Source organism: Prunus persica, chromosome G6 (genome assembly GCF_000346465.2).
Source record: "Prunus persica cultivar Lovell chromosome G6, Prunus_persica_NCBIv2, whole genome shotgun sequence".
NCBI lineage: Eukaryota > Viridiplantae > Streptophyta > Magnoliopsida > Rosales > Rosaceae > Prunus > Prunus persica.
Genome location: NC_034014.1, coordinates 21,025,300 through 21,042,267, shown reverse-complemented (window position 1 = coordinate 21,042,267; position 16,968 = coordinate 21,025,300). Strand labels below are relative to the sequence as shown.

Below are 16,968 nucleotides of genomic sequence, written 5' to 3'. Positions count from 1 at the left end.
TTATGAGGCTGGTGTGATGTGACTAATAGCATTTAATTTATTTGTCTTTGCCAGAGGTTGAGAATAGTATTAACGCATTGAGGTTATGTGTTGGAATATTCTTTTTTTATTCTGTTTGTATGTAAAAAAAAAAGAAGAAAGAATTTGTAGAATTAGTAATTTTTGTAAATTATTAATTGTTTTTACTGGGTTTTAAAAAGTTGAGAATTTGATTTACATAGATGCTAAGACAATATATGTGATGAATTTAAAATCTAATTGTTACTAGTTTGATTGTGTTATTCTATTGTGACAACATGATTCAAAATATTCTATAATTTCTGAAGAAAAAATACAGAATGAAAAAAGAAAACATTTTGTTGAGCAACTCAGAAACACCAACGAATGACAAGATTTGAGCACATCATCAATAAAACTTCCCGTCGTCAGGCCACTCAAGCTGTATTTCATATGCAAGCACACCATGTATTCTCGTCTTTGACTATGTTACAACAAAATATTATCTTTTGAAGACGAGGTTTTTATTATTATTTTTGATCGAAACGAAAGACGAGTCATTAACTCAGACTGAGAAATGTTGTTAGAAATAAAATAATACTTAGCATCAGATAAGAAGTCTTTGTTAAAGTTCTTCTCAAAGACAGACAACGCGGTATCAACAGTCTATGGCAACACACAATTGTCCTTAATTGGTCTGCTACACATAATAATCGGATTATGTAATCCGAAGAATAGTTTTTATGCAATATAACGATGTTATTGTGGGACTATCTTAAACTAATTATACATTATTTTACGGAAAAATTATAACACATAATAATATGTAATTGATTTAAAATACCGTCACATCATGATGCGATAAGTTTCTTCACCAAATTATGCCCCAACCCCCATTTTAATCCGTCAGAGTCACAGAAATCTCAGAGTCAAGTCCTGAAAATATCAGACCAAAAAAAAAAAAAAAAAAAAGTCCTGAAAATAGCTTTCCAGTCACATGGGCTTTTGTCTCCTTCTATGACATCCATTTTAAATTCAGCTTAGGGAGGGCCTACCTACGTAGATTTCAAGAAAGACACCAAGAGAAATTTTAACACTAAAAATCGTATCACTGAAAATGGAGGACCAAACCTTGCCACGCTTACCGTAGAGAATATTCCAAGACTAGGCCGTCCTATTGACAGAGAAATTAGAAGCATACCAAGAATTTCAGTATCAAGTATTATCTAACTTACCCTGGTCTCTCTTTGAAATCAAATCTCACAAAGTTTGAACAAGAATTCAAGTGCGATTCTAAGTTGTTGTTGTTTAGCTTTGCAGCAGTTGAATTAAGCTGTGTTTCAATAAGCCAATTGAAAATGGAAGCTGAAGAAGAGAAGATTTATGTTGCACTTGGGGATGAGCTGCAAGATGGATATAAGACCTTGGAGTGGACATTGAGGAGGTGGAAATCTCAGCCCATTTCCATTGTCATTCTCCATGTAACCTACAAACTTTCAGGAAAGGATTATGTTTACACCCCATGTAAGTTACAAAATTGAATTTCAATTTCCATGTCTTTTGTAACTCAAATTCAACTTGGGTCGTTTTACTTGTTTTTTGTTCTTGGTTTTTTTATTATTTATAATTAATTTTAATTTTTTTGCAGTTGGGAAGCTCCCTGCAAGTTCTGTAAGCGATGAGAAGTTGAAAATTCTAAGGAAGTATGAGCAAGAAAAGATTGACAAAATCCTTTCCAAGTATAAATCTTTCTGTGGCAAGGTGTGCGGTATAATGAGGAGAAATGGGACCAACATGCATATGGATCTTTTCTGGTGTTTCTTCGTTTTATTTTTTATAATTTGATTAATTTTCATTTTGTTCATAGGTAAAAGCTGAGATATTTAATGTGGAGAAATATGATGAACCTATTCATAAGCTCATCCTGGATTTGATTTCGGGGCTTCATATAACTAAATTGGTCATCGGATTTGCTTTCATCAAATCATCATCATCATGGTATGCAACAGCTTAATTCTCAATCTTTTTAATTTAGTCATAATAAGTGGTTTAAAATTGCTACTTAGATGCATCTTTGTGATTTAATTTCAATATTCATTTTGCTTCTTTCCCAAGTATAGGAAAGCAAAGACAGCAATCGGTGTATCATTTTACATCCATGAGCACAAGGCTGAGTCCTGTGACTTATTCATAATATGTGGGGGGAAAGAGGTTTTTCTGAGAGGAGAAAATGATCAGAGAATCATGGAGGATGAAAAAGGAGTGATGGTTGCAAAGCTGAAAGACAAGATCAGCTTCAAATTTTTTATAGAAAAGATGTTCCTGGAAAATCGTCGCAGCCCATTTGCTTCATCAACAAGAAAGGACTCATCCAGCATGCAAAACCACTGGGAAAATTGTGTTCAGGAAATTGAAATTTACTACCAAAAGTTGTGTTCAAATTTGGATGGAGAAGAAGATTATGAGCAGGAAACTGGTACTTCTCAGCAGCCTAGTCCAACAGAGGCCATAATGCTGGAAATTAATTCCAACCCTAATATGGTAAGACAAAGATGAGTTTCAAATTTCTATAGAGAAACAACAAAAAGATTTAAATGACTTTCTAACTGATGCATGACAAAATTTTGGTACACTTTCAGAGCCTTGCAGAAAGAATCGAGTCTCTTAGAAAAAAAATAAGTGAAACTCATGAGAGAATACGACTGAAGAAAAAAGAAACCAAGGCGAATGTCGAAAGGCATGCAAAAGCAGAACGAGCCATTTGTTTATGCGAGCGCCGGGTACAACGAGGAATACATTTTTAAGATGATTATTTGATTTGTTATGTTGTAAGATGTGTTTTATGACAGCACATTTGGACATCATTTTTCTTAATGAGCTGTCATGATTCAAAATCTGACAACATAACACACTAAACTGTAAAAAGCTCGGTTTTGTTAACTTATTCCTTGATTTCCATTTTAACACATTGGGGTTTTGTAGGCTCAAGAGTTAGAGGTTCAAATTAACGAAGAGGCTGGAAATCGAACAGAGTTGAACAAAAAATTAAGCACACAAAAAGAACAACTCAATGAAGTAATAAACGACATTGAAGAAAGCAAGAACAGGATAAAGTCAGTCGTAGAGCTTCAATCTGAGCTTTCACACAAGCTCCATCTTTCCAAAATGGCAAAATCACAAGCGGAGGCCCAGCTACAGAATGAAGCGGTTAAACGTGCAGAAATGGTGAGAGAGATTGAAGGACTGCGGCGTGGAAGAGATGTTTTTGGACGGAGGATTGAGTTTTGTAGAAAAAAAGATGGCATAGGGACGGCAGCAAGGTTGAGTGAATTGAGCTGCTGTCTTAGGGAGTACACAGACGAGGAGATCAAACTGGCCACTGATGATTTTTCAGAGCTTTTTAGATTGAAATCGGGAAGTGATTTGAGCAGTGTTTATAAAGGGCGTATCAACCATGTCACAGTTGCTGTCAAAGTTCTTAACCAGGCTAATGGACTGTCCCAAGAAGATTTTCAAGCTAAGGTAAACAATAAGAAATGCTAACTGTGTACTTATTTGTTTCCTCAATTATTTGGAAAATATTCTCTTGCTAAACTAATGTTATCTGATAGATGTTTTGTTGTTCGACTTTAGATCGCACGTTAAGAAATAACATGATTAATGTTGTAGACTTACAATCCAACAACACAATCCGACAAAATTTTAAAGCGATTTTAAAAGAAGCTATATAAATTGTTTGTCCATAACCAAGTTTGCCCTGTGCTTCATTAATTATTAAATAGGTTTAAGAAGAATGGAATAATTTTCAATCTAACAAAAAGTTCTACGTATGTGTAGGTGAAGCTCATCAGCCACATTAGACATCCTCATCTCCTTTCCATGATGGGCTACTGCTCCCAGCCAAGCTGCATTGTCTTTGAGTACATGCAAAACGGCAGCTTGCGGGATATCTTATTTTCCACCGAGAGAAAAGGCAATCGGGCCAGGGCCCTCTGGTGGCACGACCGCGTCCGCATTGCAGCCGAGGTTTGCTCGGCGATGTGCTACCTCCATATGGCTCGGCCCAAACCCATTGTTCACGGTCACCTCAGCCCATCCAACATCCTCCTCGACCGCAACCTTGTCGCCAAAGTCAGTGGGTTTGGGCTCAACCAATACAACCACGACGAGAGCCAAGTTGGATGGGACATACGGGCTTTTGGGGTTTTGACTCTCAATCTTCTAACAGGGAGGAATTGGATTGACAAGGATGTGCTCATGGACAAGGCGGGCCTGGTCCGGGTTTTACATGACAAGGCTGGCCCATGGCCATTGGATTTGGCAGAGGGACTTGTGGGCTTGGTGTTAAGGTGTTTGTCCATAAACAATGGACCCAATAAGGATTTAAAAATGGTGACAATAATGGAAGAGCTTGAAGAAATCAGAAAAAACGGTGATGCTCTAGTAGCAACAGGAGGATATGGTTGTGTAGATGGAGACGCCTCCATTGATGTCCCACGTGTTTTTCTCTGCCCCATATTTAGGGTAAGATGAATAAATAACCATTTAAGAAATCTTCGACTTTGCGACAGGTTTATAGCTTAAATAGTAAAGAATATTTATTTTTACATCGAGATTCTAAATTTGATTTTCCCCCTCTCAAATATTTACTTGTCTAAATTTGTGTTTTTGCACTTTTATTTATTTATTTATTGGGTTTTTTCTTTCTTTGTGCTAAAAATTAAAATAATCATGGGTTGGTTTTTACTTTTTGGGGGCAGGAAGTGATGAAGGATCCACATGTAGCAGCAGATGGATATTCATATGAGCGAGAAGCCATTGCAGAATGGTTGCGAATGGGGCGTGATACGTCTCCGATTACACATTTGAAACTTGACCACAAGATTCTAGTCCCTAATCACAACCTTCGTTCTCTTGCTCAAGACTGGCATGACAAGAGATCACTTTCATATCCATAATAGTGAAAATAATTGCAGCTCACTGTATACGATTTCTTTATTGCTTTGGTTGTAAACAAATTCTTTTGCATTGAAAGGTTTTTATGTCAAGTGGTTAAGAATATTTACTTTTACACAAAAGGTTTTTATGAGTCTGATTCCTCAATCTCCCTCCTCCATAAAGGAAAGAAAAATGTAATTCTTTTTTGCATAACTTTGAATAAACCAAAAAACAAAAATTCTAGACCCTAAAGTATCTGCTGGTTTACAAAAGAACTAGACTCACCAATAGAGTCTGTTTGTTACAAAAATGCTTCTAACATCATTTTGTAGTAAACTGAAAATTACTTACAGGTCATAAAACTGCTTTGTGAAGAAGTCGTTCGTTTAATAAACTTTTTGATGTGCTTATAATAAAATTATTTTTGACAAAAGCACTTACGAGCAAAAGTATTTTCTCCATAAACAATCCCAAACATGTTCTTATTCCCAGTTTCCCACTTGTATTGCTAAAGGATAATGAAATTAAAGTGGAGAGCCAGTACTTGTATAATGCTCCTTGGCAGCTGTTACTTACTGGGTGTGTATAGCGGTTTTGTGTAATTTTATTTATCTAGAAAGAAATAAGAAACAAAGAATTTAGAAGCAAAATATTCTTCCCTAATTAAGCAGAAATGCAATCTTTAAAAAAGAAGAAGAAAGATTGCCTCATTATTTTAAAGCTTGGAGAGTCGTCAAAAGAATTTACACGAAGCATATTCCTAAAGATTCAGAGAAGCAGTTGGTTGATTACGTAAAATTTTTGTAATTCCCCATCATCCCTAAATTATATTCATTTTCTGAAGAGACTGTATGCTTAGCCGTAGCCGTAATTGGTTTCTATTATTGTCAGCAAATATAGATGTGATTCGCATGAGGCATGCCAATATTTTATAAAGGTCAACATTCTATATTCCAATTGCATTATCGTTTATCACACAACAAAACTGATTAACTATATTAAGAATTATCTAATCACCCATATAGACCTACCCGGTAATATAGTTTCATGATTCGAATCATCTAACTTTTAGAGTATTTTCACTCATTTGTCATGGCAAAAGGTAAGGAAAGGCAAATGTTGTTACTATTCAAATGAATAGTGCATGCCATAGCAATTTTTTGTTGGTTTTTCACCCATTGCCATGGCAACCCAAGGGCACTCACTAGTCACATGAGATATGAGGAGAGAAATTTGTATAGAGTTTTGGTGTGGGAATTGAAGAATATGACTAGATATTTATATAATTTTTTTTTTGGGTTGAAATTTATGGTATTTTTTAAAAAATTTTTGGTTATTTAAATTTGCTGCTAACGTCACAATGATGCCAGCATTGGTCAGTTTGCCTAGGCAACAGCCCATGCAAATTTTGCCTTTGAACTTGCCTAGGTTGGTGGAGCCCAACTCTTATCCTGACAAACCTTGAGTGGTAGAAACCGGATTGGGGGCCTCTTGCCCAGGCTAGGGCCGTTCCATGAACATGTTAACATGGGCTATAGCCCAGGATACTTGGTTTTTTTTTTTTTGGACTAAATTAATACTCTAGCATAGGCGATCAGCCGGCTGACAGAAGAAAGAAAGAAAAAGGAAGAGAGGAAGAAGGAAAAAGGAATAAAGAAAGAAAGAGAGGAGGAAAAAGAATTTTTAAAAAAAAAATAGAGGGAGAGATGATAAACAATCGGAAAGAAAGAGAGAGAGAAGAAATAGAATAAAACAGGGGAAAGAAGAGGAAATAGAATAAAGAAACGGATGTGTGTGTTGGGATGAGATATATGTTTCTATTTTATTTTTACTTCAATTCCTTCTAAATATTTTCTAGTACATGTGTTGCTCTCCTCTGTTTTCTTCTTCTTTGTTTCCCTTCAATCCCTTCCAAATATTTCAACAATCTTATCAATAATTCCAAGATTTTTGTCTGTTTCAAATGTCAATATAATAAAAAAAAAGTTCTAAATATGAAGAAGAAAATATATTGAAAAAAGAGGGCTTATAATATTTTTTTTGGGTAACAAACAAAGGCTTAAAATTTACCCACCAAAAAAAAATTTAGTCCACGAATTTAGTCCATGTCATTTTCAAATCTTGGATCCATTCTTGGCTGGGGCCTCACGGTGGAACTGCTCTTAGATCCCAGTCAAAGATCATCCATACAAAAGATCGATATTCAAATTAGAAACAAAGTTATCATCTAATTGTAATCGAATAAGTGTAGAACACGATAAATTTAATTAAAAAACTAAAGAAATTATAATATTAATAAAATTGGCTAGTTGATTTTCGATTTTGATGATTGTTGAAGGAGAAATGAGCGGTTTGGATAGGAAAATAATATTGTAAGGCCCCAATAAAGTGATTTGTGCCATAATAAATTACAAGCGGGGTATGTATTTGAAAGTTTCTCATGATATAGATATACGAGTAGCGTTGCTTTGCCATACTTGTATGTCAAATTACTTACATTGTCGTAGTGCGAATTTGAAACTCACATTCAGTATTGTTCAATATAACCAAAAATAGTTGTAGGAAAAAAAAATATGATTTACTGTGGTCTCCCTTTAAGATTGTGATTGTGGGCATGTGGGGGGTGTACTGTCGAATGTTGATTTGTCATGCCCTCAAGACACAAGAAAGTCCAAGGCTGACCCTCCTGCTGTCGTGAAAAGATAAAAGGCTAAAAATCTTTTTCTAGTCCATTTGACAACCCAAACAAACCTTGAGAAAATAATGGATCCCTCCCACGTCCCACATCAACTTTATCTTTCCCCTCAAGACTTACTGATTAGATATATTTTCTAATCCTTCTCTGCTGATTGGTGTGGTATGTATCAATTTATGCAGTTAAATGCATATATAATTCAGGGAGGGTCTTACTGTTTCCCAGAAACCAAACAGCTGATTTGAGGTAGTAGGCAATGGATACTCAAGCAGAGAAGGTGTATGTTGCCCTTGGAAATGATATACAAGATGGATTTAAGACTTTGCAGTGGACACTCAAGAAATGGAATTCAAAACCAATTTCCATTGTTATTCTCCATGTAACTTACAATATTTCCAAGGATTTTGTGTACACTCCATGTAAGTTGCAGAAATGGCTTTCAATTTCCTTGATTTTCAGTTTGATTGGAATTTAGCATCTTTTTACTTTGTAGTTCCTTCTGTGTTTCTATCAGTTGGGAAGCTCCCTGCAAGTTCTCTGAGTGACGAGAAATTGGAAGTTCTTATGAAGTATGAGCAGGAAAAGATTGATAAGTTGCTGTCCAAGTACATATCATCCTGTGGGCAGGTTAGTTAATTGCTTAATTTGCTCCTTTGATTGCTGCTGGAATTGGTTCTTATACTTCCAGAACTTTGTTTCATGTTCATAGGTGAAGGCAGAATTGCTCAAAGTTGAAAGATGTGAGCAACCAATTCATAAAGTCATCACTGATTTGATTTTTACACACAAAATAACCAAACTGGTGATGGGATTCACGTTCTTGAAGACTTCATCTTGGTATGCCACAGCATCTACAAATAAACTTTCCAGAACAATTTAAACTATTCTAGTAATTTATTGTTCTTTTTTATTTTGTGGAAATTATCATGTGAATTACTTGTCCTTGATTGTAGGAGAATAAAGAGTGCAGTAAGTGGATCATTTTACGTTCATCATCACAAGCCCGATTTCTGCGAATTTTTCGTAATTTGTGGGGGAAGACTGGTTTTCCTTAGAGGAGAAAATAACAAAGGAATCATGGAGGATGATCAAGGGGTGATGGTTGCAAAATTGAGAGAAAAAGGCAGTTTGAAAAGTTGGCTAGCAAAAATGTTCAATGAAAATTCAGCAGATTCCCTAGACAAAGTTTCTCACCCCTCTCTTAGATTTTCAACAAATCCCAACTCCCCAAATTCACAGAACCAATGGGAAAGTTGTGTCCAAGAAATCGAAAACTATTTCCAGCATCTGTTGTCTTTGAAATTAGATGAAGAAGAAGACTGTGGGCAGGGAAATGACAGAGTGCAGATCAGTCCAATGGAGATGGCTAGGCCTGAACATGCGGATTTGAATATGGTAACTGTTAGCTAAATATCAAAATATCAAAGACATTTTTCTGCTACATGTGGCCTTAAGTTAATGTTAATTGAATTATTTATCTGTCCTGATCTCTAATTTTGAAGTAGGTAGAGAATGATGCATATAAATTCAACGGCTCCACTAGGCTCTCTTGCTTTTGTACCAAATACCAAATATTTTTCTTTCCTTTCTTATCTTTCTTTTTGACCTTGGAAGCATAAGACAGTGATGGTTATATTGGGATGATAATTTGGGTGTGTTTGGTGCTTAGACTTTGCTGCCTCCAACTTGAAACATGACAAACCCTTTTTATTTTTTAATGGAGGGACAGCCCAAATTAAGTATTATAAAGTTCCTTTGGATTTGAATTTGCAGATTGCTGCAGAAGACTTGGAATCTAGGAAGAAAATGTTAAGGGAAGCTCAAGAAACAATCAAGTTCAAACGAAAGGAAGCCAAGGCCAATGCCGAAAGGAGCACTAAAGCAGAATGGACCATTTCTTTATGCAATCGTAGGGTAATACATTTATATACAAGTTAATCAGTTTTGTTTTTCTTATTTTTAATCTGAACTTTTATGTTGGATGGTTAAAGTGATTTATGATTTGTAGGCTGAAGAGCTTGAAGCAAAGATAAAAGAAGAGGTGACCAAGCGAGAAGATTTAAAGAAAGCATTAGATTCTGAAAAGGAACAGCTTCATGAAGTTATAATGGACACTGAGGAAAGCAAGAGTAGGCTAAACTCACTTATGGAGCTCCAGTATGAACTCTCAACAAAGCTCCACAATTCCTCATTGGCAAAATCAAACAGAGAGACCCAACTAGAAAAGGCAGTTAGCACCCGGGCAGAGATGGTGAGGGAGATTGAGGAACTGCGGCAGCAGAGAGAAGTTCTTCATCGTCGAATCGAGTTTTGTAAAGAGAAAGATGCCATTGGAATGGTTGCAAGGCTTAGTGACATGAGCTGTGGTTTTAAGGATTACACAGCAGAGGAGATCAGATTGGCAACAAATGATTTTTCGGAACGTTTGAGAATTAAACCAGGAGGTGATTGGACTAGTATGTATAGAGGCCGCATCAATCATGCCACAGTTGCAATCAAAATGCTCAACTCAGCTAATGGCATCTCTAAGCAGGATTTTCAAGCTAAGGTAAACAGTCTGTTGGGAATGTTTGCGTTCTGTTTTCTATTATGCTATATTGCTAAAAATGTGCAGTCCATATTCATAGTTCATTAACATACGTAACATATCAGACTGTCCAGCATACAAACGATACTTCTGATTGTTTCTAATTGAATGAAAATGCTGATGCTTTATATATGTAGGTGACAATTCTTAGCCACATTCGACACCCGAATTTGATCACCATGCTTGGATTCTGCACTGAGCTAAGGTGCATTGTGTTTGAGTACATGCACAATGGTAGCTTGAGAGACGTATTTTTAAGGGACATATTGTTCTCCTCTCACATAAGCTCTAAGACAAGAAAGCGGACCCTAGGGTGGCACGACCGTGCCCGAATTGCTTCCGAAATTTGTTCAGGCTTGGGCTTTCTCCACACGGGGAAGCCGAGGCCCATTGTTCATGGCCGACTTTCCTTGTCTAACATCCTCTTGGACCGCAATCTTGTAACAAAGATCAGCGGTTTCGGGCTCTCCCTAAGTCATGATGAACAGAGTGTCCGATCGGATATTCGGGCTTTTGGGGTTTTGATGATGCATCTTTTAACTGGAAGGAATTGGGCTGGGCTGGGCCAGGCAATGAACATGGATCAGGCAGCTGTAGTCCGGGATCTAGATGAGATGGCTGGACAATGGCCGTTAGATTTGGCAGAGAAGCTTGCGGGCTTAGCCTTGAGGTGCTTAACAAGTAACCGTGGGCCTAGTAGAGATTTGAAGCTGGCAACAGTGATGGAAGAGCTCAATGAGTTGAAGAAAAGAGCTGATGATTTAGTTGCAAGTGAGCGGGCCATGAATAGAGATGTAAAAGCAAAGGACACCAGTGATGTACCCAGTTTTTTCCTCTGCCCCATTTTTCAGGTTAGTTAAACCCTAAACCCTAAATTCTGAATCAGAAACGAATTTAGTAAGCATAATTTACTGTGGTAAAGTGTAAACATGGTTAATTTTGCAGGAAGTGATGAAGAATCCACATGCGGCAGCTGATGGGTTTTCGTATGAACTAGACGCAATAGAGGAATGGCTAAGAATGGGGCATGACACATCGCCCATGACAAACTTAAGGCTCAGGCACACATTTCTTACCCCTAATCATACTCTTCGTTCCCTCATCCAGGAATGGCATAATAAGAGATTACTTCCACCTCCATAACACACACACACACACACATATATATATATATATAGTAAATTCAGATTAGAGAATTATGAGGCCCAAAAAGAAGACAGAGGGAGAGGAGAATTGAGCTTTTGTTGATATTTTGTTCATAAATGGACTGGTGTACCTCTTGACCTTTGATTAGGATGCTTTATTGGTTGGTTGTATTTGATACGAGGAACTGTATTTGAACTAAAAAAATCTGTTGTAGATTGTAAGAGCGATTAGCTTTACATGTTTTTATTATTATCACTATTTGAACAATCTTATGTAGATTATAATGAATAAGAGAAATATATTTTTCTCAGCACTCCACCATATTTCAAAGAATTTTCACAAATTTTTTTCTATTAGTTGTCCATTCAAAATTGCTGATGTCAGTAACAAAAGAGTAAAGTGCCGTTTTCTTCCTTCAACTATGACCCTAATCGAACTTAATCCTCTGAACTAAAAAAACAGTCAATTTATCACTTGAACTTATCAAAACAGCCAATTTAGCCCTTACCATTAAGTATTTCGAATTTCATCCAATTTTCCGTTGACAATAAAGGTGAATTTATAATTTCCAGTAAAATGAAAAAATCAAAAGACAAAATAATAAGGTAAAATAAAAACAATTAACAATAAGATAACTTTGTTATAAAATTTAAAAATATAAAAAAAGAAAAAGAAAAAAAAGCAGCCTTGCAGGCCCACCCTTCGTCCACCCACCGAGAAATGTGGATGCTATACATGTTCTATCAGTAACCATATCCACAATCTAAAAAGAGTATTATAAAGCAGAAGTTGATTTGTAAGTGATGATAAGGGGGTCAGAGAGTCAGACTAGTCTTGAAAGAAATAGAAAAAACATATGAAAATTGCCAGCACCCTTACGTACAAAAAATCCTTACCATTTGTTGGCAAATTTGGAGTCAACGAAACAAGTTACCTTTTCAACAAACACAACATGATACCTGTGCTTTTTGTTAAAATTTATCTCTATGATTTTGGAATTTGCATGGAAAAATGAGGAAGAAAAAGAGGAGACCTTTATTCAGTTATATAAAATGGCAACCTCCGGATGAAGATGTGTGGAAATTAAACTTAGATGGTACTGTTAAAAATACTGGTTAAGCAACAACTGGTTTTGTCATACGTGAGTGGCATGTTTCTGTCAAAGTAGCAGGTTCTTTTCCCGTAGGTTTTACTTTAGTTCTCCAAGATGAATCCATGGCTTTAAAATATGGTTTGACTTGGGCAAGACGTTTAGGACTTTCCTCAATCAGTCTGACATTGTTTGAATTCGGAATCCCATGATTCCAATTCGATTCATTCGAAAATTAGGCCTACTTATACACACATTCTATGGCAATCACATGTTGGCTTCTTTACGGTAATACTTAGGTCAGTTTTAGACGTTTTGAGTGTTGCGATACAAAATGCCAGTCCAAAATATGGTCTGATTAGAACATCTTAAAGGGGGTATGTAAAAGAATATCTTTCTATAATAGAGTAGGCATTCATTTTTTATTTTTTTTTGGGTCCAAAGGAATGAAATTTCATTGCCAAAACAAAGATACAACTTATAAGAGCACTTGCACCCATTGTGCCATGGCAAAGGGTAAGGGCAAGTAAGGGCAGATATTTTTCATGTGAATAATGACTGCCCTAACAATTTTTTTGATGCATTCCCACCTATTGCCATGACAACCCAAAGGCAACTACTATTTACATGCAGGGCCGTACTTGAGATTTTGAGGGCCCTGTGCGAAACTTAAATTTGGGCCTCACATAATCTAATACGAAAATATTATAAATAAAAATTTGCCATAACTTAATGTCATAAATAATTTTTTTATAACTAAAAGTCACCATCAATAAACATGTAATGACAATCCGAAAAACACTCTTAGAGCCTTTTCCACCTTGAGGGGGGAAGAAGCCATTGTTCTTCCCCCCTCTCCTCTCTTCTCTTCCTTTCTTCCTCCTTTCACCTCTTCCCCCATTTTCAAAGACAAAGGGTTTTCCCTATTTGTCTTAGTTTTATTATGATTTGCATCCAACCATTATTGGCGGCTGCGGCTCAGCGTCGGATCTTCACCTGCATTTCGGCGTCAGATCTCCACCACCATCTTTTTTGCAATTTCTTTATGTTTGGAATAAGTTGCAGAGACTCTTTGGGTTCTCTGTGTAGTTTTCACCTCTCCTTTTGTGAGAGTTTTTCATCTCTCCTTTGTGAGAGCTTTTCATCTCTCCTTGGTGAGAGTTTTATTTGTATTGTTATGGCTTGGTTTTTTCAAGCTTTATCTCTTTTTTATTATTCTAAGTTTGCAATCTTAATTGGGATGCCTATACCAGAGTTTCTTCGATCTTGCCTGATCGTTGGTGGAGACATACCTGATTTTCTTAATTTTGATATTAGACCGCTCCGTTATTGTAATGGCCCTTTTGTGGCTAGTTTGTATTGGCCCTTTGTGGCTAGTGGCTTTTTTGGCTGAATTATGAATGCAATCATAGAATTTCTCAAAAAAAAAAAAAAAAAATGACAATCCGAAATCAAATTCATAAAAATTTAAATGTTTCCATTTGATAAAGTTAAATATTAGTATGTTTGGTACCAAAAAAAAAAAAAGCTCCTTGTGCCCCTATAAAATCCCTTACTGCCTCCAATAATCAATTTGTGTTTAATAGGAAAAAAAAAATTGGCAATCACAAATTAAAGAGTAGTTGCACACAAATGTCATTAACAATGAAAAATTCCAAAACCCTATAACCTAGAAGAAAACCCTAGCAAGAAATAGATAAATATTTCTAAAAACTATATTCCCATAACCAATCATAAACATGATAATAATTTAATAAAATAAGTCATGTAATATATATATAATAGATTGAAATTTAGATACATACCTGAATTTGAATTGAGATTTGAGACTGACTATTTGATTTTGAGTGGTCTTTATGAATTTACGAATTAGGGTTTTCTTTTGTTGGTGTTGAAATTTGGTGTTGAAATTCCTAAAATTGAAAGAATAACAAACATTGTCAAAGGATTGAAAAAAGAACCAAAGAGAGATTGTTGAATGATGATGATTACTTACTAGAGAATAAGAAGAAACTACGAAGTTTTTTTTGTTTTGTTTTGAATGAAGAGAGTACTTTTCTTGGAGGAGAAAACATTTTTTTTATTTTAAAGAAAAAAAGGGGAGGAGTAGAAAGTGTTTGGGGGATATATATATACTACTTCTGTGGTTAGCTAAGCTTCGATGTTCCTTTTTTTTTAAAAGGCTTTTTGTTTTTATTTATTTATAATTATGTAAAGTTTGTTGTTATAATGCAAAAATAGTATAAAAAAGGGCAAATAGATGGACTCGAAGTCAGGCACTTTTGTTAAGTGAATATGCGTTCGAGCCAACTCCACCAAGCACACTCTTGTGCAAATGTCCAGCACAATATAATATATATATACAATTTCTATAATATTAATATATGTATAATATAAATAAATTTTTTTTTTGGGGGCCCTCAAGAATCTAGGGCCCTGTGCAGTGGGGCCACTTGCAACACCCCAGGACCGCCCCTGTGCGGTGGCTCCACTTGCACCACCCCAGGGCCGCCCCTGTTTACATGAGATATGATGAGAGGAATTTGTATAAATTTTGAAATAGGAAGTGAAGAACATAGCTAGGTATTTATAGGAAAAAAAAAATCTGAATTTTTTCCCTTTTTTTTTTCAATTTTTTTTTGGTATTTAAATTAGTCGCTGACTTTAGCATGACGTCACTTTGCCCAGGCAAGTCTTGCCTTTGAGCTTGCCTAGTTTCATGGGCTCACTTTTTACCATGGCAAAAGGTGATGGGTGGAAGTTGTTTTTGGAGCCTAAGCCCTCTTTTGTCATGGTAAAAAGTGATGGGTGGAAAGTGCTCTAAGGGAGCCCAAATACCCAAAAATAAAAAAATAAAAAAATAAAAGGAAAAAGAAAAATAAGGGCTCAAACATAGCAAAACAAAACCCAACCTAAAATACCAAAATAGGAGGCCCAAAACAACAAAAGCCCACAACATACAAAAACCCCAACATCTAACTCTAAACAAAACAAGCTGTCGTCGCCACCACCAGAAAAGTTGCCGTTGCCATAAGAAGAGCAAGGTCCATGTGAATCAAGAGAGAGGAGATGTGAAGAGTGTGGATTTTGGGGAGCAAGCCACTATGCATCATACTCAAGCAATCTATCAAGTAGTGATAAAAAATGACCATAGATAAACAGAGCCCACAAGTGCAGATCCAAGTCTTAGATATTAGACAAGGTTGATGGAGTAAAACAACTGCACCAATCCAGTGGCAAACCAAGTAAATTTTAGGGATAGAGGGCATTTGGGTTTGAGATTTGGTGGGAGGAGAGACATAGGTAGATGGAGTCGTGGAAGGGTGAGAGGAAAGAGAGATGGGGGAGAAGTGATGGAGCAAAGGGAGAGGAATTTCAGGTGGGGAAGTAAAGGATTTATGGACCAACATGAGAAAATACAAGAGAGGAAGGGCTTTCAAAGGGAAAAACTGAGAGGAAAGGAAAGGAAAGAGCCACATAAAAAGCAGGCAGAGTAGCCATACCAAAGGTGGCGGGGGAGCCGCCCCGAAGGGCGAAAGGTGAGGCACCAGGAGAGGACTTTGGAGATGAGAGAAATTTTAGTGAAAAAGAGATTTAACAGAGTACGCATTCAAGTAGGTAAAATTGACCTATCCCATCCAATAAGGCAAAGTTTTTTTAAAATGTGGATAAGGCAATGTTGGCAACTTAAAAAACAATAGGTATATTGGATCTTGTTATAAAACTAGAGGGAGAAAATGTAGAGAGAAGTGATATGCTAAAGATAAAGTTTCACCATGTATATTCCTTCATTAATCTTTGGTAGAACCACTTATTTATAGGCTTACAAGATAGAAGATTGAATACCATCATTTACAATATACCTATAGGTTACAAGTACTAATTACAAATACTTAGTGCATAGGTTACATAAAATCCAACGGTGGAATATTAAGAGGTATGGTGGTCATCCACCAACTCATGCATTTACAACACTCCCCCTTGGATGTCCACCATACAATAACATTGTTTCCTCATTAAAAACCTTGCTTGGAAAACCCAATGGGACAAAACCAAAGCGAAGGGAAAAAGAGTGAAACTTTCTTCTGAATCATTGATATGGTGTTGGATGAGCTTATATTGCCTCGTTAAAACCTTGCTAGGAAAAACCCAGTGGGACAAAAACCTAGTCGAAGGGAAAAAGAGTACAACGCGCATCTGCCTTGAATGTAGTAGAATTGGGATGCTCCCCCTGATTGATATCTCCCCCTGATTAATATCTCTCCTTCTCTGATTTGAGCAATACAAGCAACATTGTCTTCATACATGATCATCTATCACACTATTCAACCTGCTTTTCACTTTTCAAATGATTGAAATCTTTAGGAGTATCAACAACTAATTTAGTAGTTAGAATATGTTACAACAATATCAAATTTGAATTCAAAATACTCAAACTCTTAATGTTAACTCTTAATTAAGAATATTGTGGTACTTTATATCCTTCAAGAGGTTGCTTCATCCGATATATCTCAA

The 16,968-nt window shown here is 36.2% G+C and overlaps 2 protein-coding genes across 5 annotated transcripts; both read left to right on the top strand.

The window, feature by feature from the left end:
* Nucleotides 669-5,075, top strand: LOC18774969 (putative U-box domain-containing protein 50). 3 transcript variants are annotated; one of them, XM_007207506.2, is made up of 9 exons: nucleotides 669-1,216; nucleotides 1,321-1,521; nucleotides 1,646-1,758; nucleotides 1,865-1,995; nucleotides 2,118-2,538; nucleotides 2,637-2,777; nucleotides 2,980-3,519; nucleotides 3,835-4,521; nucleotides 4,758-5,075. In XM_007207506.2, exons 2-9 carry the CDS (start codon nucleotides 1,356-1,358, stop codon nucleotides 4,953-4,955), a joined length of 2,397 nt encoding a protein of 798 aa, XP_007207568.1. In that variant the 5' UTR covers nucleotides 669-1,216; nucleotides 1,321-1,355; the 3' UTR covers nucleotides 4,956-5,075. The 3 variants fall into 3 exon arrangements, with proteins under 3 accessions (XP_007207568.1, XP_020423081.1, XP_020423080.1); XM_020567492.1 differs by having other exon boundaries at nucleotides 1,318-1,521; XM_020567491.1 differs by having other exon boundaries at nucleotides 1,310-1,521.
* Nucleotides 7,614-11,676, top strand: LOC18773334 (putative U-box domain-containing protein 50). 2 transcript variants are annotated; one of them, XM_007208022.2, is made up of 8 exons: nucleotides 7,614-8,049; nucleotides 8,145-8,257; nucleotides 8,340-8,467; nucleotides 8,584-9,025; nucleotides 9,404-9,544; nucleotides 9,639-10,178; nucleotides 10,355-11,068; nucleotides 11,163-11,676. In XM_007208022.2, exons 1-8 carry the CDS (start codon nucleotides 7,887-7,889, stop codon nucleotides 11,358-11,360), a joined length of 2,439 nt encoding a protein of 812 aa, XP_007208084.1. In that variant the 5' UTR covers nucleotides 7,614-7,886; the 3' UTR covers nucleotides 11,361-11,676. The 2 variants fall into 2 exon arrangements, with proteins under 2 accessions (XP_007208084.1, XP_020422019.1); XM_020566430.1 differs by having other exon boundaries at nucleotides 7,657-8,049; nucleotides 8,124-8,257.

Coding starts and splice junctions, on each gene's coding strand:
- LOC18774969 (XM_007207506.2), top strand. CDS start 1,356: ATGGAAGCTGAAGAAGAGAAGATTTATGTTGCACTTGGGGATGAGCTG. Junction 2,778..2,979: donor TTTGTTTATGCGAGCGCCGG/GTACAACGAGGA, acceptor GGGGTTTTGTAG/GCTCAAGAGTTAGAGGTTCA. Junction 4,522..4,757: donor TTCTCTGCCCCATATTTAGG/GTAAGATGAATA, acceptor TTTTGGGGGCAG/GAAGTGATGAAGGATCCACA.
- LOC18773334 (XM_020566430.1), top strand. CDS start 7,887: ATGGATACTCAAGCAGAGAAGGTGTATGTTGCCCTTGGAAATGATATA. Junction 8,050..8,123: donor GGATTTTGTGTACACTCCAT/GTAAGTTGCAGA, acceptor TTTACTTTGTAG/TTCCTTCTGTGTTTCTATCA. Junction 9,545..9,638: donor TTTCTTTATGCAATCGTAGG/GTAATACATTTA, acceptor TATGATTTGTAG/GCTGAAGAGCTTGAAGCAAA.